At 57.0% G+C, this 25,871-nt stretch overlaps 1 protein-coding gene across 5 annotated transcripts in view; it reads left to right on the forward strand.

Annotated features, from left to right (window-relative positions):
• Window positions 1-25,871, forward strand: part of RASGRF1 (Ras protein specific guanine nucleotide releasing factor 1) — a 42,187-nt gene that overhangs the window by 11,236 nt on the left and 5,080 nt on the right. For 2 of the 5 annotated variants that reach the window (XM_053272395.1, XM_053272396.1), the window contains exons 4-22: window positions 3,246-3,338; window positions 4,822-5,075; window positions 8,241-8,320; window positions 9,699-9,892; window positions 10,106-10,215; window positions 11,945-12,063; window positions 12,571-12,731; window positions 13,686-13,749; window positions 14,400-14,536; window positions 14,873-14,955; window positions 15,253-15,501; window positions 16,826-17,199; window positions 17,598-17,723; window positions 18,974-19,144; window positions 20,844-20,950; window positions 22,833-22,945; window positions 23,521-23,581; window positions 24,112-24,215; window positions 25,463-25,547. In XM_053272395.1, the coding sequence (XP_053128370.1) occupies window positions 3,246-3,338; window positions 4,822-5,075; window positions 8,241-8,320; window positions 9,699-9,892; window positions 10,106-10,215; window positions 11,945-12,063; window positions 12,571-12,731; window positions 13,686-13,749; window positions 14,400-14,536; window positions 14,873-14,955; window positions 15,253-15,501; window positions 16,826-17,199; window positions 17,598-17,723; window positions 18,974-19,144; window positions 20,844-20,950; window positions 22,833-22,945; window positions 23,521-23,581; window positions 24,112-24,215; window positions 25,463-25,547 (2,685 nt within the window). Of the gene's footprint in view, window positions 1-3,245; window positions 3,339-4,821; window positions 5,076-7,182; window positions 7,224-7,306; window positions 7,561-8,240; window positions 8,321-9,698; window positions 9,893-10,105; window positions 10,216-11,944; window positions 12,064-12,570; window positions 12,732-13,685; window positions 13,750-14,399; window positions 14,537-14,872; window positions 14,956-15,252; window positions 15,502-16,825; window positions 17,200-17,597; window positions 17,724-18,973; window positions 19,145-20,843; window positions 20,951-22,832; window positions 22,946-23,520; window positions 23,582-24,111; window positions 24,216-25,462; window positions 25,548-25,871 lie in introns of those variants that run through there. The other 3 variants (XM_053272399.1, XM_053272398.1, XM_053272397.1) reach the window with 3 other exon arrangements.

A 25,871-nucleotide genomic window follows, 5' to 3' on the forward strand; every position in this document is an offset into this window, starting at 1 on the left:
TCCTCTGCGCTGGAGGAGCCTGCTGGCAGAGGGTTTCGCGTTTGCATTCTGCACATGGAGAGGCGCGATGAGGGGGCATATTCAGGAGTGGGGCAGAGGATATGGGGCACCCCAGATAAAAATGTCCCTGCCAAGGAACTTTCTGGGGCAGATGCGCACGCGCGCGCACACACACACACACACAGAGGGCCCTTGAGAGTTCTCTGCTGAATGGAGGAGGGCCTGCCTCAGCTTCACAAAAGCATCTTGGGAGGGACTCTGTCTGCTGTGTCTGGCCTTTGATGGTGTGACCCTCCCTGACAATGGGTCGTGCATGAGAAGTTCATGCCTCCTCCGTTCTCTGCCATCCTGGCTGGGATGCAGAGACAGCTGAGTGGGACTTGGCCAGCTGGCCAAAGGCACAGCGTCCAGAAGGAGCTTGGGCTTCATCACTTCCAGTGCCTGCCGGGAGAGTCCTCTTCTGAAAGGGGCATCACCCCCCCTAGTCCAGCAGCAGGCAGCCAACCCCAGGGCAAGAATTCCATGAGTCCAGTCAGGCCCTCAAGTTTCAGGCTGGAGGTCCGCTGTGTTAGGATTAGGAGAAGCAGCCGTGGGCACAGCATGGTACAGAAATCAGAAACCAGTAATCAGGAATGGTAGAGCCACCTAATGGTGCAGCCGGGAAATGGCTTGACTAGCAAGCCAGAGGTTGCCAGTTTGAATCTCCACTGGTATGTTCCCCAGACTATGGGAAACTCCTATATCGGGCAGCAGAGATATAGGAAGGTGCTGAAAGGCATCATCTCATACTGCGTGGGAGGAGGCAACGGTCAACCCCTCCTGGATTCTACCCAAGACAACCACAGGGCGGCTCTGTGGGTGCCAGGAGTCGACACTGACTTGAGGGCACACTTTACTTTTTCTTGAATCAGGAATAACCAGGATGCTAATGCTTCATGTGGGTCTGTCTGTCTGTCTCCATCCCAATCCATGTCCTTGCACCTTGCATTGTTTCTCCCCTTCCCTCAGACTCTTGGAAGTGCAGATCAAATGATCTTCTACTTTAAGCATGATCTAGGAGGGAAGAGGCAGCCCCCACCCAGCCCTTCTAGCAGCAGCCTGGCCAGGGTGGGCTCCCCAGGCTGCCAAGAGGTTGCTCCAGCCATTCGCTAGGCTGCTCTCCGGTCCTGAAGACGTCCTGCTGCTTAATCCCTCCTAATTACAGATAAATGGCCCATCTTTGCAGCCAGCCCGCAGCTCAGCTGGCAGAGTTAGGGGGAAAGATTCCCCCAGACATGGCAGGACCCACAACTCAGAGCAGGCTGCAGCTCCCGTCTCACGGCAGGACTCAGCAAAAGGGCCGGCACTGTCCAGAGTCAGTTTTGTACACACCAGTCCCCATTTGCCCCTGGGGGTGGGGGCCCAGTGTGTTTCATAACATACTTCCATACTAGCACTTCAGGAAACGAAACCGGTTCCCACAACCACTTTCCAACATGTTCAGCAGGACAGGATAGGATCCTGGCATCTCCCTTCCCACACATGTGCATAAACAATAGGTTGCTGTTTATTCAACAAGAAGAAGAAGCCTAACAAACGGCCCCCTCTTCCAAGTGCTGCCTGTTCCTTGACTCTGCCCAGTGGGCTCCAGGAAGGGACCACATCCTCAGGGCCCTTGAGATCGCGGGCTGGAAGGAGCACAACATCTGCCCTCTGCCCCAAACCCTCCCTGCTGCTTCCCCACACCGGCCAGGTCCGGCTGCCTGCTGCTCCTTTTTGCCAGCGGAAGCCTCCGCGGCAGTGTGGGGACCTGGGTGGGGCATGCCCAGCCCTCATCTCTGGGCCCGGCTGGAGGCAGGCAAGAGGGAGGTGGGGGGGTGTCTTTTCACCTAGCCTAGAGTTCTTGCTTGCTCCTGGGACCCCCAGTAGAGATCGAGGAACCCACGCCAGCCCTCCCCCTTCCTCCACGCCGCAGCCTCAGTGTGCTGCGTGCCCCCTTGGCCAAGCGCGGGGGGGGGAGGTTTAAAAATACCCCAGCTCTAAGGCAGACTGCACTGCATCTGGTTGCTAGGGGCAACCCCAGGATAAGCCCGCATCTTTGGAAGGGACAGACAGCTCGGCCACTTTGAGGCGTCTTGGATTGGTTGTGGCGGTGATGTCAGTTCCCATGTGAGCCAATCATACTTTGACACCTCCCAGCTCCTTTGCATGTTTGAATTCCATTTGTTGAGGAGCTTCCCTTGCTCAGAAATTGACGCTGCCCCTCTCAGAAATTGGGGGGGGGGTCTGCAGTGCCAGTTCCTTCAGGGGGCCTCGACCCCTCACACCCTGCACCCCCAGCTCCCAGTTCTCTGTGGCCAAAGCCTGAAATCCTATTTACTGGCTGGGTGGTGAAACGTCTAAGCAGCGCCACCCCAGATGCTGTTGGAGGGTAACCATGGCTTTAAAATGCCATTTACGTCAATCAAGGCAGATAAAAGCCCCCTGTGCAAAGGGAGAGGATACGTGGTCTGGTGGTGGCGAGCATGACGTGTCCCTTTAGCTAAGCAGGGTCTGCCCTGGCTACATATGAAGGGGAGACTAGAAATGTGAGCCAGGAAGAGATGCCCCTCTGGGGATGGAGCAGAAGGTCCCAAGTTCCCTCCCTGGCAGCATCTCCAAGAGAGGGCTGAGGGAGACTCCTGCCTGCAACCTTGGATGGAGCCGTGCACGGAGCAGCAGGGCTTCACCATGCCAGCAGAAAGTGCCAGCAGGTGTGTGCTTGGCCCAGAGGACTTCTAGGCCTTGGCTCTCTGTAACCGCCCACAGCGGTAGTGGCCTAGGGCCTCTCCACTCTTGGGGCCAAGCCTTCAGGACTTCCTTCCATCCTTTTCATGGCAAGGCTCTCTGGATGAGACTAGTGTAGAACTCTGCATGCCTTTGCATTTCATGGAACTCTTCCTTAGGCAGAGGAACCTTGAGAAATTCAAAGATCGGAGCTGATCCAGTCATGATACCTCATCCTGCACACTTGGTGCCTCCTGCATTTGGCACCAGCACAGCCACAGGCCATGCTCTGAGGCTCCATCATCTAACATGGAAGGAAATTGATCTTTTGTTTTGCTGGGAGTAGTATGGATTTGTTATTGGTTGGTGCTGAAATTGGCTCCGTGGAGTTGCTTAGAGTTCCACATGCACTACTGGGTGGGGGAGGGGATGTATGTTTGTTCTCCCATGTGAGGTCAGCCAGGCCCCTTCCCTTTCATCCCACTTCTCCCTCCCCCCAGATTGCTGCCCTGCTCAAAGACAAGGAGCGCATCCATTCCAATCAGACCAGCACCCCGAACGATGATGACATTGACATCAAGAAGATCAAGAAGGTGAGTCTGGACCTTTGAGACATACACAGACATGTGAAGGCCCTGTGTGCTGCCATGAGCAGTGGGAAGAAGGCTCCAGCCAGGCATCCCTGATCATCCTCTAATGCTATCCTGTAGTGGATTAAAGCCTTTGTCTCAAGCAAGCTCACATAAGGGAAAGAAATGCTGAATCATCCCTGCTGAGCTGCCTGGCTAGGCTTCTCCTAAAACTATTCTGAATGATTGGTAGGTCCAAATGCTGCTGCCAACACCCCTTCTGTCTACAGAAACTCTCTGGGCTTGGGGTAGGATAACCCAGAAACAAACTCTCTTAACTTGGCTGTTGTACAAGTACAAGAATCTTCCACATGCAAACCTACACGTGATGAGAAAACTGATAATTGCTAAACGTTTAAAGATGTGTTTGCACCAGAGAAATCCCTTTTTGCTCCCCCCTTTACCTGAGTTAAAAACCAAAAGAGGCTTGTAAAAAGAAAAGACCCCCCCCCCGTTTTATTCAATTACCGCAGACTGCTTCCATCTGAGGCTTTCTCAGCTTTTAGATACAGTTAAGAAAACTTAGTAGGATTTAAAAAATAGATTGTCTTAATGTACATTTTAATGGTTACAGAGGCTTTTGCAACACCCTAGGTGTATTGAGTGTAGGCTAGTGTTTCTTATTTCAATTATGTTGCAGGTAAACTACAATAGAACAGTATCCAGAATATGCAGAGCACACACACAAAGAAATATAAATTTCTAACATGAAGTCTGACTAAACAACCTTTCCCCTAAAATAATCTTTCCGAAGTCAAAGCCAAAGCTTCCTTTCCTTGAACTCACCAAAGTCCAGTTGAGAATAAAGCCCCGGCAGTTCTGTTTTCCAAGAGCTGCAGGCATCCTGTTGCATCAAACTCCATTGCCACATGTCCCCTCGCTCCTCCAGCACCGAACGTCCTTTCTTGTTCCCAGAATTCCCAGCAACAGCTCTCTAGGTCCCACCCCCTCTGGTGGACTGATTGGGCGATCTCTGTAGGTCACCAGCCTGTCAGTCAAGACAAGGATTCACTTCTGGTTAACTCTTTAGAGGGAGGGGAGCCTGGTCACTACATATACAAATCAGAAGGTTGAAGAGGAATGACAAGGGCACAGAAGCAAGTGCACAGGAAATTGTGACTTGATTCAGGGTCAACAGCAGGCCTGCTCCTCAAATCTCCAAATAAGCCCTCCCTTCAAAAAGAACAACAAAAAACCCAGCAACTCTGAGGAGGGAGGGAACAATTCTTCTGCAGCCCTGGTGGCCTGCTGTCAATCAGTATAGACAGTCCTGAGTGAGATGGATGGAGGGTCTGACTCAGTAGAAGACGGCTTCCTGTGATTCTTTTTGGGCACGTTCCAGACTCCAGGCTGCACCCCAGATGCTCACCCAGTAATTTGGGGGTTATTTGACTCTGGCTTGGCTTTGCACCCCTGGTGCCATCTTATAGGGTTCCTCTTTGAACAGGTCCAGAGCTTTTTGCGGGGCTGGCTGTGCCGGAGGAAATGGAAGACCATCATCCAGGACTACATCCGCTCACCTCATGCCGACAGCATGAGGAAGAGGAACCAGGTGGTCTTCAGCATGCTGGAGGCCGAGGCAGAATACGTGCAGCAGCTGCACATCCTGGTCAACAACTTCCTGCGGCCCCTCAGGATGGCGGCCAGCTCCAAGAAGCCGCCCATCACCCATGACGACGTCAGCAGCATCTTCCTGAACAGGTGAGCAGCGCTGGGGGGCTGGGGGCGAGTGGGGCAGGATGCCTCACATCGTTTTCCTTTTCCAAAGGCAGGGGCAGGTGAAGGACCCGATCTTTTTCACATACTGTGTGAAGACACAATGTGATATATTGCAACTGGATGACTATCTATTCGGATGAGTAGGATTATAAAACAGATTTGCCGACCGAAGTAGGTTTTGAAGTGTAACCTCAAGTTGTCAGATGCAATTAGAGACAGGACTAGAAATAGGGTTAGGTTTAGGATTTGGCAGAGGCCAAATCTGGATCAGGACCAGAGCATGGGGCTTGAAGCCCTTGCCCCCATCATGGTTGGGATAGAGGAACTCCTGAAGGAACTCCTGCACCAGGAAGCATGGAAACGCATGCCGTTATTGCATAGTTAAAACACCAAAAACACCCTGGCAGATATCTGAGTCTTTAAGAGGCAGAAGAGGGAAGGGGAAGGGGAAGGGGAAGGGGAGCTTTCTGAGGAACAATTGGAGGGGAGACCTCCGAGGTGCACCAGGATGTTGCTTGTGAAGGCCAGCACACTATAAGTCGATGCTCTTCTTCAGGAACACTAGCAAAGCAAAGCAGCTTCCTGAATTATCTCTAAGGAATGAGATAATCGGGGTGGGTGTGTGCTTGCGTGTGTGTGCCTGCGCACATGCCCAGATGTGACTGAGAGTGACTTCCTAGCAACGTGGGGCTGGCTTTGCTTCCAGTGGGTGAAGGCACTGGCTAAACTGTCCTCCCGTCCAAAGAGTTGCATGTAGCCCTGGACTGAAGCCCACCCGAAAGGGTTGAGCAGGAGTCTCTCTCTGGGCCCCGGTTCCAAGCAAGGGCTCACCCACGTGAGTGCACAGGTGAGTGTGCCTCTCCTTTGGTTCAGCCGGCCTCTCCCAGGAGGTCTCTGTCCTGATGGCCACTGATACATCTGCTGGCTCCCAACAGAAGGAAATGCCCCGCCTGGTGTTCAGCTGCAGACAGACGTAGCAGCCTGCTGTCAATCCTGTGAGGCTCGGCACACTGGAACACTCCTGATGCTCAGAGCCAGGGAGCTTGGAAAGAGATCTGCTGCAGGAGCCTCCTTGCTCAGGGCGGGCGTAGGGTCTCGGGCGTGACCTGATCTGGGTGGGGTGGGTGGGTTGACCCAGGGGTGTCCTCTCCCGCCTGCCCTGCTGCCCTGGACATTCACTTGGAGCCAGAGTCTTCTCTGCAGCTGCTGCTCATAAGCAAAAGGGACCAAGAAAGGGATCTGGTCCTGACAGGCAAGACTGCTAGACCTGATGGCACATCCCAGAGAGAAGGAGCGTTCCCTAGGCCTGTGCCTCGGCTTGCTGACTTGCCAACGGCTTCGTCTGGTCCCAAGATCCACAAACCATGCTGGGCTCCATGATGGAAGGAAGCGGAGACCTGAAGGCCCTGAAGATGGGAGGGATGGCAGTTCTGGTGTCAGCCCTTCCTTGATCTATGACCTTTTGTGTATAAAGTGTGGAAGAGGACAGAGTAAAGGAAGTCTTTAGAGAGGAGGAGGAGGAGGAGGAGGAACAGCCACATAGGAAACCGTTTCATCAAGTACCAACAGAGAATGCACAAGAGGAGGAGAGGAGAAGGAGAAGGAGAAGGAGAAGGAGAAGGAGAAGAACTCCCCTCCTGCTTGACCCAACTGCTCCTTCCTAGGAGGAGAAGCAGAAAGAGTCACATCGGACCAACACTTTGGGCAGGAGCCTCCAGAGAGGAAGACAGCAAGGAGAATTTACCGTCTGGAGAAAATGAGGCCAAAATCTTCTCCCTAACTGGATGTTTATCCAAAAGAGACATACAAGTCCCTGCAAAGGAGAATGGCTGAGCATGTGTGGGAGCCTTCCTACATGGGCATTGCCGAAAAGCAGGCTGGAAGCAGTTGCCGTTTTCCTCTGCCAAGATGTCTTCAGCAACAGCCAGCCTCGAATTCTGGGTTTCCCCGCTTTGCGTAATTGCATTGCAAATGCAGCAGATGTACAAATCTGAATCCTGCAGAAGGAGAGACGCTTGTGAAATTAAGTGGGGCTTTAAGAACGAAGCACCTTGGAGGAGTGGAATTAATTAGGGACAAATCTCTGCATGGGAATTCAGTGCTAATTAGAGCGGAAGGACTGCAGGGCAGGTGAGCCAGTGGCAGTGGTGAGTGGGGAAGAGGGCGAGGCTGACGTGGCAGAGGAGGAGAGCATGCTGGGAAGCTGGCTGGCCGGCCGCCACAGAAAGGAGGGAGGCCACGGGAGGGAGTGGGGGCAAGTAGTGCTCTCTGGCTTCCCAGCTCGTGTGTGTGTGTGTGTGGGGGGGGGTTCATAGTCATCCTGAGCTGCTGGGAACGAAATCGAGCTGCTTGCTCAGAAGGTGTGCAAAACACATGGTGGGCCTCATTTGTACCAGAGAGAGGACACAATGTCAAGACGAAAAAATACAGACCTTCCAACCTATGGGATGCCCACGCAAACCTCAAGGTGGTAGCTGAGATCCCAAAGCATCAGGGAACAGCTGACTTTTGTTGGGGCGAGCTCTTCCCCCCAAGGGGAGAGAGGCCACTTAGCTGGATGTTGGGGAGGAGGGCTGGTCTTGCGGTAGTGAGTCTGAGTTGCCCCCTTTGCTAAGCGGGGTCTGCCTTGGTTTGCATGTGGATGGGTGACCCTGTGCGCGCACTGCCTGCTGTAAGCTATCTCCCTTGGGGGGGGGGCAATGAGCCTCTGTTTTGCATGCAGCCAGTCTCAGAGTCAGTCTCTGCAGCAGCTCGACCTGGGAGAGCCGCTACCAGTCCGTGTGGACCGTCCTGAGCTAGACGGACCAAGGGACAGGCTCGGTACAAGCAGCTTCCTCCTCGGCTTCCTGCCCGGCCTTTCCTGCACCTCCTGGCCAGATGCTGCTGCTCCCAGCTGTTAACATTTGGGAGCAATGTTTCTCTGCCTAGAACATCAGACGTGCACAGCAGCAAAGCTTCAGGGAAGGGGACCCTTTGTCCTTCTGTTAACAGCCTTTTGTTTTCTTCCCCTGCAGGATCCTATGTTTGCCCCATTAACATTTTGAACCCAGGGAAAGGAGGTGGGGGGGGAATGCCCCCCACAGCTGCTGCTGCTCCTTAGTTCTCGGATTCTGGTTTGTTTCACCTCCTCCTTTGTTTCTCTTGCAGTGAAACCATCATGTTTCTGCATCAGATCTTCTACCAGGGCCTGAAAGCTCGAATCTCCAGCTGGCCGACCTTGGTGCTGGGTGAGTGTCGCCTTCTGGGGCTTGTTTTCTGTTTCTGATTTGAGGACCTTGGGGTTTTTTGGGGGGGGGAGCCCCTATGAGGCCCAGTTGCTTTGGGGAAGCTTAGAAAGCCCCCAGGGTGGGCACAGGAGCAGGGGCGGGTCTTCTCCAGCTCCAGCTTTCTTGGGTCCCTAAACCCAGAAGATGGCACAAGTTCATGCTGCAGGCAAGAGGAGGCATCTGTGTGCCACCAACACAGCATGACCTGGGAGGAACTCCATATCCAAATATAAAAGCCGGCTGGGCACAGGGGGTGGGGTGGGGGGGGCTGATTGGAATGGTTCAGGGCATGGGGGAGGGGGGCTAGCCCTTTCTTTGCATGGCTCCAAACCAAACTGCCCATCTGAAATGGCTATTCACTGGGGGGGGGGATTACAGGCACAAATGGCACCCCTCACTGTGGCCCTGATCCAAACATTGATTGATTTATTCCAACTGTTTATACACTGCCCCTCCAGTACACTAGTACTGCTCGGGGCAGCTCAGAACATTAATAAATAAGATACCATATAAAACAATCATACACTAATAAAATTAAAGCTGTTAAAAGACCAAGCGAAAACCATATTTCAAAGTTACAGATTTTAAACGTCATGCATTTGGAAAGCCGAATAGCCCTGCCCCATGTGTCGTCTCTTCTTTCCCCCTTTTTCTGTAGGGGGTGGTACTTTCTTTTTAAATTTCGCCTTGGATGTGTCTGTTAAGCCTTGGGACCTGGAATGTTGTGAATTCTAAGACGGATCTCAATGTATATTTTGTCTTAATAAAAACAAAACAAAAAGCTCCACCACAATTAAGATTTACACATTTTAAAAGTTTCAGATTACAAGTTATAAGTAAAAAGCTAAGAACCCTTCTGATATAAGCAGCAGATAAAACATTGAAAGGCCTCTCTAGAAAGAGTGTTTTTAAAAAACCAAAAAAACACTGATGGAGGGCGCATGGTGGAGCTCTTTCAGGAGTCGAGGGGCCACAACTGAAAAGGCCCAGACTGTGGCCCCCGCAGCTGCTTTGGGGAAATAAAAAAGACGGCAAGGATTCCTGTCATGGATGGCTCCTGTGGTGCCAGGTGTGGCCCTGACAGCGTCACACACGGAGTCGGAAACCATCAGAATCCCAGCTGGAGACTGGCTCCGATTCCGCCCCACTGGATGCTCGCCCTGTTGGCGTGCCGCCTAGAGTGGCGACTGCAGCCCGCTGCCTGCCGTTCCCTCGCGTGGCCTGCTGGCTTGGCCACGCAGGGTGTGGGGCTCCTCCTCGGCGCTGCCTCCTGAGGAAGCCCCCGCCGACTCGGCCACAGAGCCCCGGCCCCTCATCCCAGCTTCTCCTCTCCCTGCAGCCGACCTCTTTGACATTCTGCTGCCGATGCTCAACATCTACCAGGAGTTTGTCCGGAACCATCAGTACAGCCTGCAGATCCTGGCCCACTGCAAACAGAACCGGGATTTCGACAAGCTGCTGAAGCACTACGAGGCCAAGCCCGACTGCGAGGAGAGGACCCTGGAGACCTTCCTGACCTATCCCATGTTTCAGGTGAGGAGCAGGCCGCCACTTGCGGGTGGGGGGGGGGAGTTAGCCTCCAGCAAGGGGGGCCCTGGTGTTTCGCCAGCCTGCCTGTCCAGGAGGAGGCCTGGGTGGTGGGGCAGGGAGACCCCTGGGCGTGCCACAATTCTGCCACTCCGTGGCTCCTGGCTCTTGGCTGCCTCGTCCCACCGCTCTGACCTCTCCTGCATCTCCTGGACCCAGATTCCCAGGTATATCCTGACGCTGCATGAGCTGCTGGCGCACACGCCCCACGAGCACGTGGAGAGGAACAGCCTGGATTACGCCAAGTCCAAGCTGGAGGAACTTTCCAGGTGGGCAGCAGCAACCTCTGCCAGTGCTTTGCTTCTGCAGATCGGGCGCAGTGTGTGTGTGTGTGTGTGTGTGTGTGTGTGTGTGTGTGTGTGTGTGTGTGTGTGAGAGAGAGAGAGAGAGAGAGAGAGAGAGAGAGAGAGAGAGAGAGAGAGAGAGAGAGAGATCACCCGTGGCCTGCCAGGGACTGCATGTTGAAAGGAAAGACCATACGGGTGACCCAGGTGGGTCTCCTTCATACCTTCTCTTATGGAAAGGGTCCCTGCAAAACATTTTACCTGCCAGTCAGCTCTCTTACCTCTCTCTCTCTCTCACTCTGTGGTATCTGCTGGTATATGAAGCAGCCCCCCAGCCGCCTCCCTCTTGCAGACAACAGTTAGAACCCACCCCACCCCCACCCTTTAAGGGCACAGATTAGAGACATTTACAGTACACGACAATAGAGATTTTGTCAGGGTGGTTGAGGGAATGTCTGTGATGCCCAGGGGCCTGCCCACTTTGATGGGAGTCAGTGCCAGGCATTCATGCTTGCGTGTTTTCAGATGTGCATCTTTACCAAGCCTTGAGGAAGGCCAAGGAGTGGGGCAGAGCCTTGCAGCCCATTCCCCGTGGCTTCCTCCCCATTGGAAGCTGATCTTCATATAAACAGGAACCAGAAAACTGAGGGTTGTTTTCAGTGTTGAGATTGTCAAGGTATTTAATTCGGTGCCTAGCCGGTATGTCTCCCAGACTATGGGAAACACCTGTACTGGGCAGCAGTGATATAGGAAGATGCTGAAAGGCATCCTCTCAGACTGCGCTGGAGATGGCCATGGCCAAGCCCTCCTGGATTCTACCCAAGACAACCACAGGGTGGCTCTGTGGGCGCCAGGAGTCGACACCGACTCGACGGCACACTTTACTTTACTTTAGTAGCAGATTGATCGATTGATCCGGCTTGTCTATTGCCCAGCTGGCAAACGCCCTTGGGGCAGTTTACTCTTAACCCCCCCCCGCCCCGTGCTTCATCAGTGCAGTCAGTAGAGGGGCCATCTGCCCTCCTGGGTATCTGCAGAACCTCTTCCAGGGGGAGGGCAAAAGCTGCAATTCCTCTACCCACTGACCTGGGAATAAGCCTCATTGAATTCAATGGGACTGGCTCAATGGGGGGGGGGCTGCCCCCTCTTGCCCCCCTTTGGATGCCCATGACCTCGCCCCTCCCTGATATTAGCGGTGGGGGGCCCAGCAGTGGGCTCCTTGCCACACAGATCGCTCACATCCTTAATGAGTGCTAAACTTCTCAGCTTTTTGTGTAATTATCACATTGGGGGCAAATAAGCTGCCATCTGTACTCAAGCCGAGTTGGAGAGAGACTCGGGTTTCCCTGGTCCTAGTCCAACACTCTGACGACACCACACTGGCTCCAGTAACATTGCCAGCAGTGTGCTCGGGGCTGCACAAAACCCAGAGAGGCATGTCCCCTCCGCCCTGTAAACAGCCCCACTCAGTCCTGCTCTGAGTGTCCACAGCAGGCAGGGATTGGACCTCTCCACTGGCAACTGCCTGGCCCACCAGCTCAGGCGCAGGGGAAGCTTCACCAGGCAAAAGGCTCCCTTGGCATTGCCCAGGCTGCTTTCTGTGATGGTCCAGCAAATGTTCGAGGTGGGAAGTGGGAGGGCAGGGGTGGAAAGTGGGGCTGAGTCCAGCCACCTCCGCAGACGGCATTCCACTGACTCTCTTCTCTTCCCATAGAATAATGCACGATGAAGTAAGCGAGACCGAAAACATCCGGAAGAACTTGGCCATTGAGAGGATGATTATTGAAGGCTGCGAGATCCTCTTGGACACCAGCCAGACCTTTGTCAGACAAGGTAGCCCTTCCCTCCTGGCTCCCAGAGGGCCGCCCCAGCAGCCTGCTGCAGCCTGCTGCAGCCTGCGCTCCCCGCTGCCCAATTGCTCATGGCCCAGGGTGCTTTCCAGATCAGACCCTGCAACAGGGTCATGACATACCTGCAGAGTGTGCTTCCGCACTCCCTGTGTTGTGACCCCGTAGTCCCTACGCTATCAGCAGGGTGCCATTCACATTTCGGAGGCCTTGATTCGGATTTAGTCGCTGCGATTTAGTGCTAGAACGTTGTCGGTCCAGCATGAAAAAGTGGCCATATTTTCCGGTTGTTCGTTTTCGTGAGACTGCTCCCTCTGCTGGTAGCTTTGCTAATTACATTTTAAATGCTATTTGCCTGAACCAAAGCATTTTGCTGCTGTTGAGCGGGTAATCTGGAAAGTGCCCCCCTGGGGGGGGGGCTGTGAGGGCTTCTGCCCAGCCACCAGGGACCCTGCAGGGCTGCTGAGTAGGTCTTTCTTTGCCCCCCTGCCAGGTTCCCTCATCCAAGTGCCAATGTCCGAGAAGGGGAAGATCCCCCGGGGGCGCCTGGGCTCCTTGTCCCTGCGGAAGGAGGGCGAGAGGCAGTGCTTCCTCTTCTCCAAGCACCTGATCATTTGCACCAGGGGCTCCGGCGGGAAGCTGCACCTGACCAAGGTGAGAGGGGCCGAGCACCAGAGACGCTGCTGCTTCTGCAGGAGGCACCTCCCTTGTCCCGGCATGCAGCTTTGTGCCTCTCCAGCCTCTGATGGCTGCTGGGAAACGAGTTGCAGAGAAGAGCGACCCAGTTGCCACCCTCAGCAGCAGCTCTGTCTGCCTAGCTCCCTTGCAGGTCATGGCTCAAGGGCCTCCCTACTTCTGCCTTACAACTTGTGCGGAACATTAACACTCCAGGCAAGTGAGGAGGACAGACTGAGCCCCTCTTTCCGTCAGAGTTCAAGGAACCGGCAGCGATGACAACTCATATTTATATCCTGCTTTTCAGCAAAAGTCCCCCAAGCAGTTTACAGAGATATAAATAAATAAAGATGGGTCCCTGTCCCCAAAGGGCTCACCATCTAGAAAAGAAACTCCAGCCACAGCCACGGGAGGGATGCTGTGCTGGGGCTGGACAGGGCCGGTTGCTCCCCCTCTGCTCAGTAAAGGGACTCACCGCTTGGGCAAGGGGCCTCTTTGCTCAGCGAGCAGGGGGCAGCAGTCAGCGGCAGTCTTCTTCGGGAAGGTTGGTTTTTTCTGGGAGCCAGAACACAGTCCCTCTGTCCATGGGGCGGAGATCTCGCCATTCAAGCCGCCGCCAGCCTCCTAAGCATTTCGGCTAGGAAGCATTTGCATGCTTGAGCAAGCAAGGAGACTCTGCTCAGGTGGGGGAGGGTCATCGGGGTGGGAGCCCAGCCTCCCTGGAGGGCGTTGATTCCCCCCCCCCCGGGACCCAGTCTGTGCTGGCCCAACAGGGAGCTCTTGCGGCTGCTGCTGCTGCTGCTTCTCCTCTTCAGAGCAGCTGCCATGGGGGGGGGGGCTGACAGGGAGGCAGTGCTGGGGAAGGAGCCCCCCAAAAGCACCCCCCAGTGGGAAAGGCATGGCTGGCATCTGCCTTCTTCCTGTCTCTTTCAGAACGGAGTGATCTCCCTCATCGACTGCACCCTGGTGGAAGACACCGAGAGCACCGATGAGGACAGTAGGTGCCAGCCCCAGCGTCTCCCCCCCCCCCACATGACCAGCCTGCCTCTCACGCCAGACAGCTCTTGGAGTCTGGCTCCTCCCCAGACAGGCCCTGGACCCCTCAGGCCCATCAGGCCCTCTTCCCCTCCCCTTGATCTCCTTCCCCGGCTGTGCTGCTTTTCTTGGAGGGCACCTCTGCCTCCTCAGCGCCCCCCCCCACAAAGCAAAGAGCAGGGAAGCCCCCTGGGGCAGACGACCCACAGACCTGCTCCTGGAAGGATCCAGGGTGGTATCTGGCAAGGAATTCCAAGGCATGACTCAATCAGGAGTGGGGGGGGCAGACGAAGCCCAGATGGTCTCTGAGCAAAGAAGGAGCCTCCCGGTGCCAGAAGAAGGCACCGCCTCCTGTCCCCACTTGTGGCGTTCGTCACCACCCAGAGGAGTCAGACGGGTGCAGCCAGGAAGGCAGCGGGTGTTGCAGCCCCTAAGCAGAGCGGAAGGTCGGCATCAGCACAGGCGGAGAAGTCCCCGTGCCCCAACCACTCATGCCTGGCTCCCCAGATGCCAGGACTGCTCATGGCCTCCCCCAGAGCCCCCCAGCCCAGCCCCCGCTGGCTCAGCTGCCCCTTGCCCTCTCAGGTCCCCCCTGCTCTCTCTCTTGTCAAGCCAAAGGATCCGGGCAAGAAATCGACCACCTTGACTTCAAGATTGTGGTGGAACCCAAAGACAGCTCCTCGTTCACCGTTATCCTCGTGGCCTCGTCCAGGCAGGAGAAGGCTGCCTGGACCAGCGACATCAGCCAGGTACAGAAGAGCCACCACCCACTGTCCCATCAGGCCCCCCCAGGGCTGGGGACTGGTGTGGGGCCCGAGCCCACGTGGCTGTCCTGCGGGCTGGTCTGCTGCTGCGCCAGCCGGCAGAGAGGAAGCACCCCGGGCCATGGAGCCACCCTGCTTCCCCATCGCCCATCCCTGCCTCTTCTCCCCTCGTAGGGTGACCCAGTGGGTGCTGGGCTGCATTCTGGGGAGCGATGAGGACTGGTGCTTTCTGGTTGGTGGTGGTGGTCTCACAAAAGCCCCCCACCCCTTTTGAGGTTGACTTTCGTTCTCCACAAGCTGTCCCATCCGTGTGTCTTCCAGTGTGTAGACAACATTCGGTGTAACGGGCTAATGATGAACGCCTTTGAGGAGAACTCAAAAGTCACCGTTCCCCAGATGATCAAGTAAGTCTTTGCCGCGAAGGGGGGGTTCATTAGAAGCCTGTTTTCATGGGCACTTTTGCTCTCCTGGGGTTATCAAATGCTAGCAAAATTATTGCGTCCAGACCGATAAGGGGTTTGGAAGCCAGCTGAGCAGACCGTGGCCCCACCTCCATGTGGCCAAGAATCCTCTTGGATCTGGCGGAAAAGGCCTTTCTGAGTGGGGCCGGAACATTCTTGTCCTCCTCCACTCTGGTGCCGAGAGGCATCGCCAGGAAGAGGTCTCAGGGTTGCCCTGGGCATCGTTTCCTGCCCCTCCAGGTCTGACGCCAGCTTGTACTGCGACGACGTCGACATCCGATTCAGCAAAACCATGAATTCCTGCAAAGTCCTGCAGATCCGCTACGCCAGTGTGGAGCGGCTGTTGGAGAGGCTGACCGACCTGAGATTCCTCAGCATCGACTTCCTCAACACCTTCCTGCATTCTTACCGGGTCTTCACCACGGCTATGATTGTCTTGGACAAGCTGATCACCATCTACAAGAAGCCGATCAGTGCCATTCCGGCCAGGTGAGTCTTGGGGGTCCCCTCTCCCCACCTCATGGCACAGCGGGGAGATGGCTCGACTACTAAGCCAGAGGCTGCCGGTTCGAATCCCCGCTGGTCTGTTTCCCAGACTATGGGGAACACCTCTATTGGGCAGCAGCAGCGATAGAGGAACGGTGCTGGGAGGCATCGTCATCTCATCCTGCGCGGGAGGCGGCCATGGTCAACCCTTCCTGTAATCCACCAAAGACAACCACAGGGCAGCTCCGTGGGTGCCAGGAGTCGACACCGACTCGACGGCACGCTGTACCTTTTACCTGCCCACCTGCTGGGGTGGGATTCATTACAATTTGTGGCGAGGACTGCAGTGCGGATGCCATGAGAGTAGGCTGGGCAGCAGCAGCAGCAGCCGCAGCAGGGAGAGCAAGTATTCCAGCTACTGACCCAGGAAGCGATTAGAGGGCTGTGAAGCGGACACATGACCCCAGCAACCAGCCAGCCATTGGCCGGGGGAGAAAACACCCCCGTGCCGTCCTCCCTGCTGTTCTCTGTCTTGGCCAGCTGGGCAGTGCGCCTCGGCCTCAGCCCAGCCCTGAGCCCAAACCGCCGACCTCCTTCTTGAGAGACGCCCAAGGCCGCCGTTCCAAGCAGCCTGCGGACTGTGCTCTGTGGGGCAGGCACTGCACCGAGCCGGGGCTGGACGCTGCCCAGGAGGGAGCTGAGCAGGGCTGAGGCCAAGGGCTTGAGTGGAGATGGCTGGTGCCAGGTTGCCTTCCTGGCCATTGATGGCGTCTTGGGGGTCTTGGGTGCCAGAGCACCCCAGTCAGCAGTATGCCATGGGGCAGTTGCCCCGTGGGGTGTGGGGCAGGTTCCTTGAGCAAAGGTGTGCTTGCCCTCCCAGGAACTTTGTTTCCTCTAATCAGGCCTGGCTCACACAGTCATTGGAATCTAGGTTTAATGTGGGCTCCCGACACTGGCGTGGCTGTGTCAGCCAAGGCAGGAATCTCAGACTCATCTCTGGCCATCAGCCAGCTTGGCCTGAGTCCACACCGTCACACTAATGTCAGTAACCCACACTGAACCTAGGGACGAATAATTGTGTGAACTGGGCCTTAATAGATGTATATACCATCTCATAATATGCGTTTTCAAGGCGGCTAATCAATGAGCAATAAAGCCCACCGTTAATTCACAATATCAAGGCCACATAACCACAGAGGCCATAAGCCGGCCACACACACACCAGTAGCAGCCAGGCTGGACTGGGACAAGCAGCCTGCCTGCTGTGCTGTCTGGGCTGGCAAAGACTGAGGCGCTAAATGGGGCGTCTGCTTCCCCCCCCACCAAGGTCACTGGAGCTCTTGTTTGCAAGCAGCCAGAACACCAAGCTCCTCTACGGAGAGCCCCCCAAGTCCCCGCGGGCCAACCGGAAGTTCTCCTCCCCGCCTCCCCTCTCCATCACCAAGTCGTCCTCTCCCAGCCGCCGGCGGAAGCTCTCCCTCAACATCCCCATCATCACGGGCGGGAAGGCCCTGGACCTGGCCGCCCTGGGCTGCTCTTCCTCCAATGGCTACGCGGGCATGTACTCCTCCATGTCGCCCTTCAGCAAGACCGCCCTCGACATCAACAAGCTCTACGTGTCCAGCAACTACGCCAGCAAGATCCCGGACGAGGCGGAAGGAGCCGCCGAGAAGCCGGAGGAGGCTCTGCTGAGCAAGCAAAGTGAGTCCTGCCTCGCCCGAGGAGGGTGTGAGCCGGGCTGCTGGGGTCAGGGCTCGGGGGTCCCGCCGGGGGGGGCTCCGTGCGCCACCCTGCTCCCTGGCTGAGCAGGTGCCCGGGCGGAGAGTCGCAGCTCCTGTCCCTGGGTAACCGAGCGGCCCTTCGGCGGAGTGGCTGCCAGGATCCGGCCCAGGCCGGGCAGAGGAGGAGTCTGGTCTGGAGGGGGCCCCCTTCTCCTCATGCCCAGGGGAAGCAGGTCCCTGGCAGTGCCAGCCCCAGAGAAGCCCCCGAGGGTGGCGGGCCACCCCAGAGCAGAGTCAGCCGCGCTCTCTCAGTCCTCCTGGAAGAGGCCTCCTGTGTGTGTGAGAAGTCACGGGGGCTGTGCGGCTCGTCCCCCCCAGGCTCAGAGGTCTCTGTCCGAGAAGAGTCTGATGTGGACCACAACCTGAGTGACGAGGCGGAGGCGGAGAGCTCGCCCACCCGCTCGCCCACCACCCCGAAGCCGGCCCGAGGCAAGAACGCTTCAGGTAATGGTGGCAGCAGGGGAGGGGGGAGCCTGGAGGGGGCTGGCGGCACTTTGGATCCAGGCAGGGCCGGACACAGCGTGCATGCGCACCCTTGGAGAAGAGCGCCAAGGCTGGCTCTTGGAGAAGAGGAGCTCAGGGGCTGGTGCACGGAAGCAGCTTCCTCAGAAAGCAGTGCTTGTTTCCAGCGGCTCCTTTCCAGGCTTTGGGGTGTTTTCAATCCGGACTGATGCTGTCAGCCGCCCTGGGTTCACTATGGACAGAGAGGGAGAGAGAAAACAAACAGAGAGATGGCCGACCACCGAGAGGTCATTGGAGGGGACCGAGGAGTTGGGGCTGAGCATGTTGGCTCACCACGCCTTCATCAGCAACAGACGGGTGGGGGGAGCAGGTGTGAGCAGCTGCAGCTCATGAGGTGGCCGGGAAGAAGAAGGCGGCTGGGTGAGCAGAGGAAGACGGGCCGATGCTGCTGGTGGATGGGAAGGGGCTTTAGGCACGGTCCTCCTCCTCCAGTCCATGAGAACGGCATATCTGTTACAACTACCATGATGAACCTGCCTTTGAAAGCAGAGGAGAACAAGGCCTTCAAAGGCAGCAGAGACAGGACCAAGCGGGTCTCTCTGGGGAGCACAGTGAGTGCAGAGATGGGGAGCCACCCCCCAAAAGGCTGTTTTCCAGCTGCTGCTGCTGCCAGAGGCGCTCTTACAGCTGGACTTTGGGGCCAAAGTCCAGGGCCTTCACACCAGAGTTGCCAGAACCTAAGGGGTATACTCATGGGTCAAATGGGCCTTAAGCCAGAATTTGGCTGGCCACCTAGCTTCACACCCCCTGGGGGCCCCCAAATCCTGTCCTGGGTGGTGCAGTTTGTGTCCTCAAGAACCTATGTGTTAGAAAACAATGCGTAACTTGCAGCAGCGGGGCCTCCCAAGGCCTTGAGGTCCAGGCTCCACAATGACCTAGGTGCACTTCTGGCTGCCGCCACCACCCACCTCCCCTGGGAAAGCAGAGGCACCCAGAGAAGATGGTTCAAAGCTTGGGCAGAGTCCCGTGGGAGGCGGTGGCGGCCCTGGAGACCCCGGCTCCAAAGCCTCGAAAGGAGCAGAGCAGCAGCCCCCTCTGGGGCAGAGGCCTTCAGCAGGGCTGTGAATGCACACTCCCGGGGGGACTCCCAGGCGCTGGACAGGAAGGAAGCCCACGGGAAGGATGCCGTCGTCCTGGGATCAGCGGCTGGGCTTCTTCTCTGCCCCCTGCAGAATTCCCTTTGTTCTCCTACAACAACGGAGTGGTGATGACCTCTTGTCGGGAGCTGGACAACAGCCGCAGTGCCCTCTCTGCTGCCTCTGCCTTTGCGATCGCCACCGCTGGAGCCAACGAGGGCACCCCGACCAAGGAGAAGTACCGGCGGATGTCCCTAGCAAGTGCTGGTGAGAGAGCCGGGCTCCGGGGGGGGGGGGGGAGAGTGCCGGGGGGGCGGGGGGGGCAGCTCCTTCTGGAGAAGAGAGCGAGCGAGCCCTTCAGACTGGCAAGGCCCCCGGTTTTGCAAGAGGGTAAGAGGAGCCCCGCTGGGTCGGAGCAGAGCTCCACCTAGGCCAGGATCCTGTTTTGCACAGTGACCAAGCAGTTGCTTCCAGGCAGCTCACAAGCAGGGTGGGGAAGAAGGCCAGTAAGGTAACAGTAGCCCTCTCCCACTAGTCCGTCCCAGTTCTCAGAGGTAGACTGCCCCTGGAGCTGGAGGCCACATACATCTATCATAACGGATAGTCATGGGCTGTTCTTCCCCAAGCATGTGTCCAATCCTCCATTAAAGTCACTGAACCTTTTGGCCATCACTTTCCTGTGGCAATGAGTTCCACACATGTAGTGAAGAAGCTGTCCTTTATTCTCTCTGTTCCTCACTGACAGCTCCTAAGTTTCACGGGGTGATCCCTAGTGCTGTGGAAAAGGGGGGGGGCATTGCCTCTGCCTCACACAGAGATTTCTCTCAGCCTTGGTCATGTCCAGTCCCCACCCGAGTTGCCCTTCTCCATGGGGGGGGGGGCTTTTCCCAGGAGTGTCGCTGCCTGAAAGGAGTCAAGCCAAGATGGGGAGGGGGCTGTCGCTGGGGGGGGGGTCAGGGCATCTGCTGTGTGTGCAGAAGGTCCCAGCTTCACTCCCTGGCAGGAGCATCGCCATGCAAGGATTCCTGCCGCTGCCAGTCAGATGTGGCTGGACTTTTGCCTGCGGCTGGGGTGGTGGGAGCTGTCGGGTCTGGCCTTCCTGCCGGTCGGGGGGGGGGGGGGCGAGAAGATGGAGGCCACACAGCCCCTGGGTACCGCCGCCAAAGCCAGCGGGGACCTTCCCCGGTTGCCAGGGAGAGCCAGGAACCCGCAGCCTGGCCCAGCAGGTGGCCTCCGGTGGCCCAGAGGAGAAGCCCCCCCCGCCCCAGCTGGCACGACGGGCAGCAGCTGGAGGGGGGGATGCCGGGGAGGGTGGGGGGCGATTGCTCTGGTGGCTTTATTGGAGGCTTGCGGGGCCGGGGATGAGGAGGTCTGGCGCGGTGGGAGCCAGCGGGACCGAGAGTCTCCCGGCGAGGAGCAGCCGGACCCCCTCCCCGACGGCTGGCTGGGGGAGGAATCGCCTAGGGTGGCCATGACGCGCCCCCCCCGCTCCCCCAGCCAGGGAACAGGCTCCGCGGGAGGGAGGCGGTTGCGGACGGCGAGCCCAGGCCAGGGCGCGGCATGGAGCCCTCCGCAAAAAGCCCTCCGGAGCCGACCCGCCTGAGCGAGAGGGACGGGGCCTGGGGGGGGGGTCTGCTGCCTCGGCATAGGAAGCAGCCTCCTCCCGTGTCCCTGTGGTCTTGGGGGCGGGGGAGCATCGGCCTGCGTGGATGCAGGGGGCGGGGGCGGGGGCGGGGGCGGGGGCAGGTCCAGTCCCCGGCGGCAGCATCTCCAAGTAGGCCTGGAAAAGACTCCACCCCGCCGGAAACCTGGGAGAGCCGCTGCCAGCCAGAGTCGACCATCCGGAGCTAGATGGGCCAAGGGGCGGACTCGGGAGGAGGCAGCTTCCTCCGTCCCGCGGTGCCTGGTGGCGTGTGGAGCCCACCCGGTGACGGGGCGTCTGCTGTGTGTGCCTCGCTCTTTCCAGGCTTCCCCCCCGACCAACGCAATGGAGACAAGGAGTTTGTGATCCGGAGAGCGGCCACCAACCGGGTGCTCAACGTCCTGAGGCACTGGGTCTCCAAGCACGCCCAGGTACCCCCCCCCCGCCCCGCCTCGCCTCGCCTCGCCTCGCCTCGCTCGGCCCCCGCAGGCCCGCTGCCTGCTTCGGCCGGCCCTCCTCCCTCTCCGCCGCGTGAGCACGTGCGGGCAGCGGCAGCAGCAGGAGGGCCCGGCTGGCTCAGAGCGCAGTTGCAGCCAGCCTCCCGACAGGGGCCAAGCCGAGGGCTCCGAGAAGCCCATGGCAGCAGCCCCCCCCCCTCAGTCCTGGCTTCCCAGCAGCGGCGATTCTGTGGCACGCTGCCTCTGAACATGGAGGCTCCTCCATATCGCCATGCTGACGAACAGCCCTCCCTGCAGAGCTTTGCCATGCTCCCTTCCTCAGTGTTTTTGTTCGTTTGTTTGTTTTGCTAAACAACTCCAAACATCTTTTCAAAGAGGCTTTTTAATGTTCCATCTTCGGTTATATCTGGTAGGTTCTTTAGTTTTTAGTTCTTTTAATTCTCCATGTTTAGCTTTTAAAATAACTTTTAATCTGAAGCTTAATTCTGATTGTGGCTTTATCCTGGAGTTTTAACTTGTTTGCTTAATTTTATTAGTTTTATTTTACATTGTATCTATTTTATGGTTGTGAGCCGCCCCGAGCAGTCGTGCACTGGAGGGGCGGGGTATAGATATTTTAAATGCATACATATATACATGCATGCATAAGTCGCTTGAGGCCCCCTCCCTCGCATCCTTGGCAGTGTGGTGGGGGACACTTACTGGGTACAACGCCCAGCCTGGTTGTGGCGTCTTTGGCTCTCCAAAAGAGCCGTCTCTACACCCGGCTGCTGGCTGGGGTTGCACCCGGGGTCTGCCTGGGCCCACTCTCAGTCCCCGGTTCCGGAGTCAGAGGGCGCCCCCCCACCCAGGGGGGGTTCCCAGCAGCGCTGGCTGCGTCTCTCTCTCCTTCCCCGCCCGAGAGCCACACTGCTTGCAGGCTGGCCATTCATCAGGTAGAGCTCTACCTGACGGATGGCCAGCTTGTGGGCAGCGTTGCTCTTGGGTGGGGAGGGAGAGGGAGGAGCAACCTCTGGCGAACACGAACACGAACACACACACACACACACACACACACACCCCTCATTAGGACAAGCTGCTATGGACTCCTGACATCACCAGAGCCATGTTGTTCTGTAGCGCTCTGAGTGGGGCAGGGACTGTTTGCAGCCCCCAGAGGAGCTGGCAAGGAAGTCCCTGCTGGAGCAGCAGCTCTGGATGCAAAAGATCCGTCTGTCCGGGCTCTGGGCTCGCCTCCCTTCTGGGCTGCGGAATGTCTGCTGGCTTGTCAGGAGCGTCAGGATGGTTTTATGTGTCTTTGATGTAAGCCACCTTGAACCCGGGAAAGGCCAGGCAGCGTCCTATTAAGAGTCAGAATCAATCCTTCGGAAATCCGCCTCCTCCTGCTGTAGCAGCTCTGCAGCCCACACAGGCTGTCCTTGACAAGCGGGGGAGAAACTTCCTTCGTCATGCCAGGCAGGCACCCAGTGCAGCCCCCCCCCCCGGGAAACCTTTGCCAGTGCTCCAGTGTGTGTGTGGTGACGGGGGGGGGTTATCCACAGGCCCCACTCCCTGGCATTCTCCACGGGAGCCAGAGCATGCCCCACACCTCCTGAAGAGGGTGGCATGGAGGGCCAGGACAAAGGTTCCCCCCACCCCACTTTAACTCAAGCTCTGCAGGGCTTTCCATGGAAAATAATCACTGGAAAGAAAGAGAGAGGGAGAGGGAGAGACTGAAGTGGGTCACTCTGCGCTTTTCCAAGCCAGGTTCTTCTAGCTAGTGGGGAAAACATGACCTGGCCCCAAACTCACCTGGGTATGCACGTGTGGGTTTTTGTTTTTGTTTTGTTTTTTAAATCTATATGTATCTTTGCAGGATTTTGAAACCAATGATGAGCTGAAATATAAAGTGATCAGCTTTCTGGAGGACGTCATCCATGACCCAGAACTCCTGACTCAAGAGAGAAAAGCAGCTGCCAACATCATCAGGCAAGTCGGGATGCCCCAGAAGGTTGCCCCCTGACAGGCCAGTGGCTGGCAAGCAGATGGGCAAGTCAGCCACTTTGCCGACGGCAGGACACAGAAGCAGGACGGGGGCCAAGACACGCGCCCCTCCCCCTCGCCCGCTGTGCTGTCGTAGCCGTTGCTGTGTGGGAGCGAAAGCCCCAGCCCGGCACAGGAGAGCCTGGGGGCCCCTTGGCTGGTGTCTGCCGGCTGCCAGTGGCTCACGGGGCCACTGCTGTGGGAAAGTGGCTGGGGAAAGGCAATTTGCAGCCAGGAGCTGCTCAGCTGGCCAGCAAGCCAGTCCCCTTCTGCAGCAGGGGTTTCTTGGGGGATCCACTGGAATCGCCCCGGGCTTGGGCTGCCGGGCCTGCCTGGGAAAGTGGGGCCGGCTTCCAGCTTGAGAATGGCCCAGCCAGGCTGTGTTCTGGGCCAGAGTCAGGCCCGCTTGGCCCAGCCCCCGGGAGTCTGAAGCTCTGGCCTTTCCCTCCCAGCCAGGAATGCCCACTGCCTCGCCCTCTGCTGGGCACTCACTCACACCGCCTCTTTGTTTCCCATCCCAGGACTCTGTCTCAGGAGGACCCCGGAGACAACCAGATCACCCTGGAAGAAATCCTGCAGATGGTAACTGGGCTCCCCACTCCGCAGCTCTCGTCTCCCTCCCGGGGGTCCTGGCTGGGCTGCTCATTGCTTTCCTTTCGGCTTCCGTATTCCCTGGCAACCAGTTGGCCTCTTGGGCCACTTAGTGAGCCTTTTTTGCAACCGAAGTTAAACTATGGAAGCCTCCTGGTGGGCCTCTGAGTGTGTGCAGGTGCAGCCCCATAGACTCCTCTGCTGGGAGGCGTGTGGGGGCCATCCTCTTTCTCTCCCAGTGGCTCCTGGCTATGTAGGGCCTCCAGGCTCAGGTGCCTCCTGAAGAATAAGCCCAGTCCAAATGTCCCTGGGTGCAATCGCCCCTCCTACCCACTGCTTTAGGGTCACACACACTGACACCCCCCCCCCAGACACCCACTAAAGAGGCCCGGATGGTTCTTGGGAGGAAAGGGCCCTGATCCTCCGTCCTGCCTTCAGAGCATCCTGTAACTTTTGCTTTGCTTCCATGCTGAGCCTGACATCCAGGTCGACAGCACGGCTCCTCGTTTCCTCCCCTTTAGGCTGAGGGAGTCAAGGCAGAGCCCTTCGAAAGCCACTCGGCTCTGGAAATAGCTGAGCAGCTCACCCTGCTGGATCATCTGGTCTTCAAAAAGATTCCCTACGAGTGAGTAGCAAAACCTGGCCAGCTCTTCTCCCTCCCAGCGCCACCAGCTTTTTTGAAACGTCTTTGGCATTGGCATAGAAACCAGGGCTGGCTAAAGGACCTGGCAAGCGTTTGCCAACCCTTTTGCCCCTCCTGGTTTCTTTAATTTTCATCTCGTTCTTCTACATGAACCTGTTCTCAAAGCAGCTCACCAGTTTGGCTTCTTAAACTGCAAACAATCAAAGTGTAGAAGCAAAACAAAGCGTCAGAAGAGGCAGCTGATTTCAAGACTGTTTTCTCGCCTAAATGGACCGGGAAGGAATGATATGTGCTTTCGTCAGGGGCTGTTCTTCCATCTGGGCACCACTGCTGAAAAGACCCTGACTGGTTCACACCATCATTTCAATCTATATTTGAGGTGGGTTAACGACATGAGTGTGATTGGGTGAACACATGCCAAGTTGGTTTGTGGCCGGGGATGCATCTGAGACCCCCACTTTGGTGTGGCTTCACACCATCACACCAATGTCGGTAACCCACCTTAAAACCTAGATTTGAATGATTGTGCGAACGCAACTCACCTGCCAAACATATAATGGCAGAGGGGGGGGGCAGGCAGAGACTGACTTTTCCGGAGTAAAGTTATTGGACAGCCTCATGATTTCTGACCATTCCCTTATTTGATTAATACAATGGATATTGGTCTCATGGGTCTCCTCCTCTCTCTGATACATGAGGATTGGAGAGCTGGTCTGGTCTTGTGGTGGCAAGCAGGACTTGTCCCCTTTGCTAAGCAGGGTCTGCCCTGGTTGCATATGGATGGGAGATGATGTGTGAGCCCTGTAAGAGATTCCCCTCAGCAGGGGATGGAGCCGCTCTGGGAAGAGCATCTACAGGTTCCTGTTTCCCTCCCTGGCAGCATCTCCAAGATAGGGCTGAGAGAGACTCTTGCCTGCAACCTTGGAGGAGCCGCTGCCAGTCTGTGAAGACAATAGTGAGCTAGATAGACCAATGGTCTGACTCCATATATGGCAGCTTTCTACGCTCCTATGTGGTAGTTTGCACCTGCAAATCTGGGCACAGAGAACGGTGAGCCTGTCCGTGGGTGACAGTTTCCTTCACCATCCTGCACATCCAGCCCCCAGCCAGCCAGGTCCACAGGCCAGCCAGCACAGAAGGGCCCTTCCTCCCGTGTTTCCGGTGCAGGGCAGGCCTCTCCTGCCGACTCCAGACAGGGCTACGTTGATCCTGCTGTTTCTCACTGACAGGGAGTTTTTTGGGCAAGGCTGGATGAAGGTGGAAAAGAACGAGAGGACGCCGTACATCATGAAGAACACCAAGCACTTCAATGACGTGAGTGGGGCTCCTCCAGGCCGCGAGGAGGCCGGCTCCTGGTTGTGGAGAGAGGCCATTGTGCTGCAGGCCATGGCGGGCCGAGGGTGGCCCCAGTCTGGCGTTCCAAACCTGGGTGCCCAATTTGCATATGATGTTAACTGGCTGGAAAATGTTTTTTGAGCAGAAGTGTGCCTGCACGTTTTGCTCCGTAACTCCACTTTGACAAGGGCTAGCGCTTAGCTTTAAAAAAGGGAAAGAAAGAAAGAAATCTGGGTGGGTGAAGCAATCTGGGTGAGAGGCTTAAAATCCGGGTGAAACCCAGAATTCTGGGGGGCCTGGCCA

Source organism: Hemicordylus capensis, chromosome 10 (assembly GCF_027244095.1).
Source record: "Hemicordylus capensis ecotype Gifberg chromosome 10, rHemCap1.1.pri, whole genome shotgun sequence".
Lineage (NCBI taxonomy): Eukaryota > Metazoa > Chordata > Lepidosauria > Squamata > Cordylidae > Hemicordylus > Hemicordylus capensis.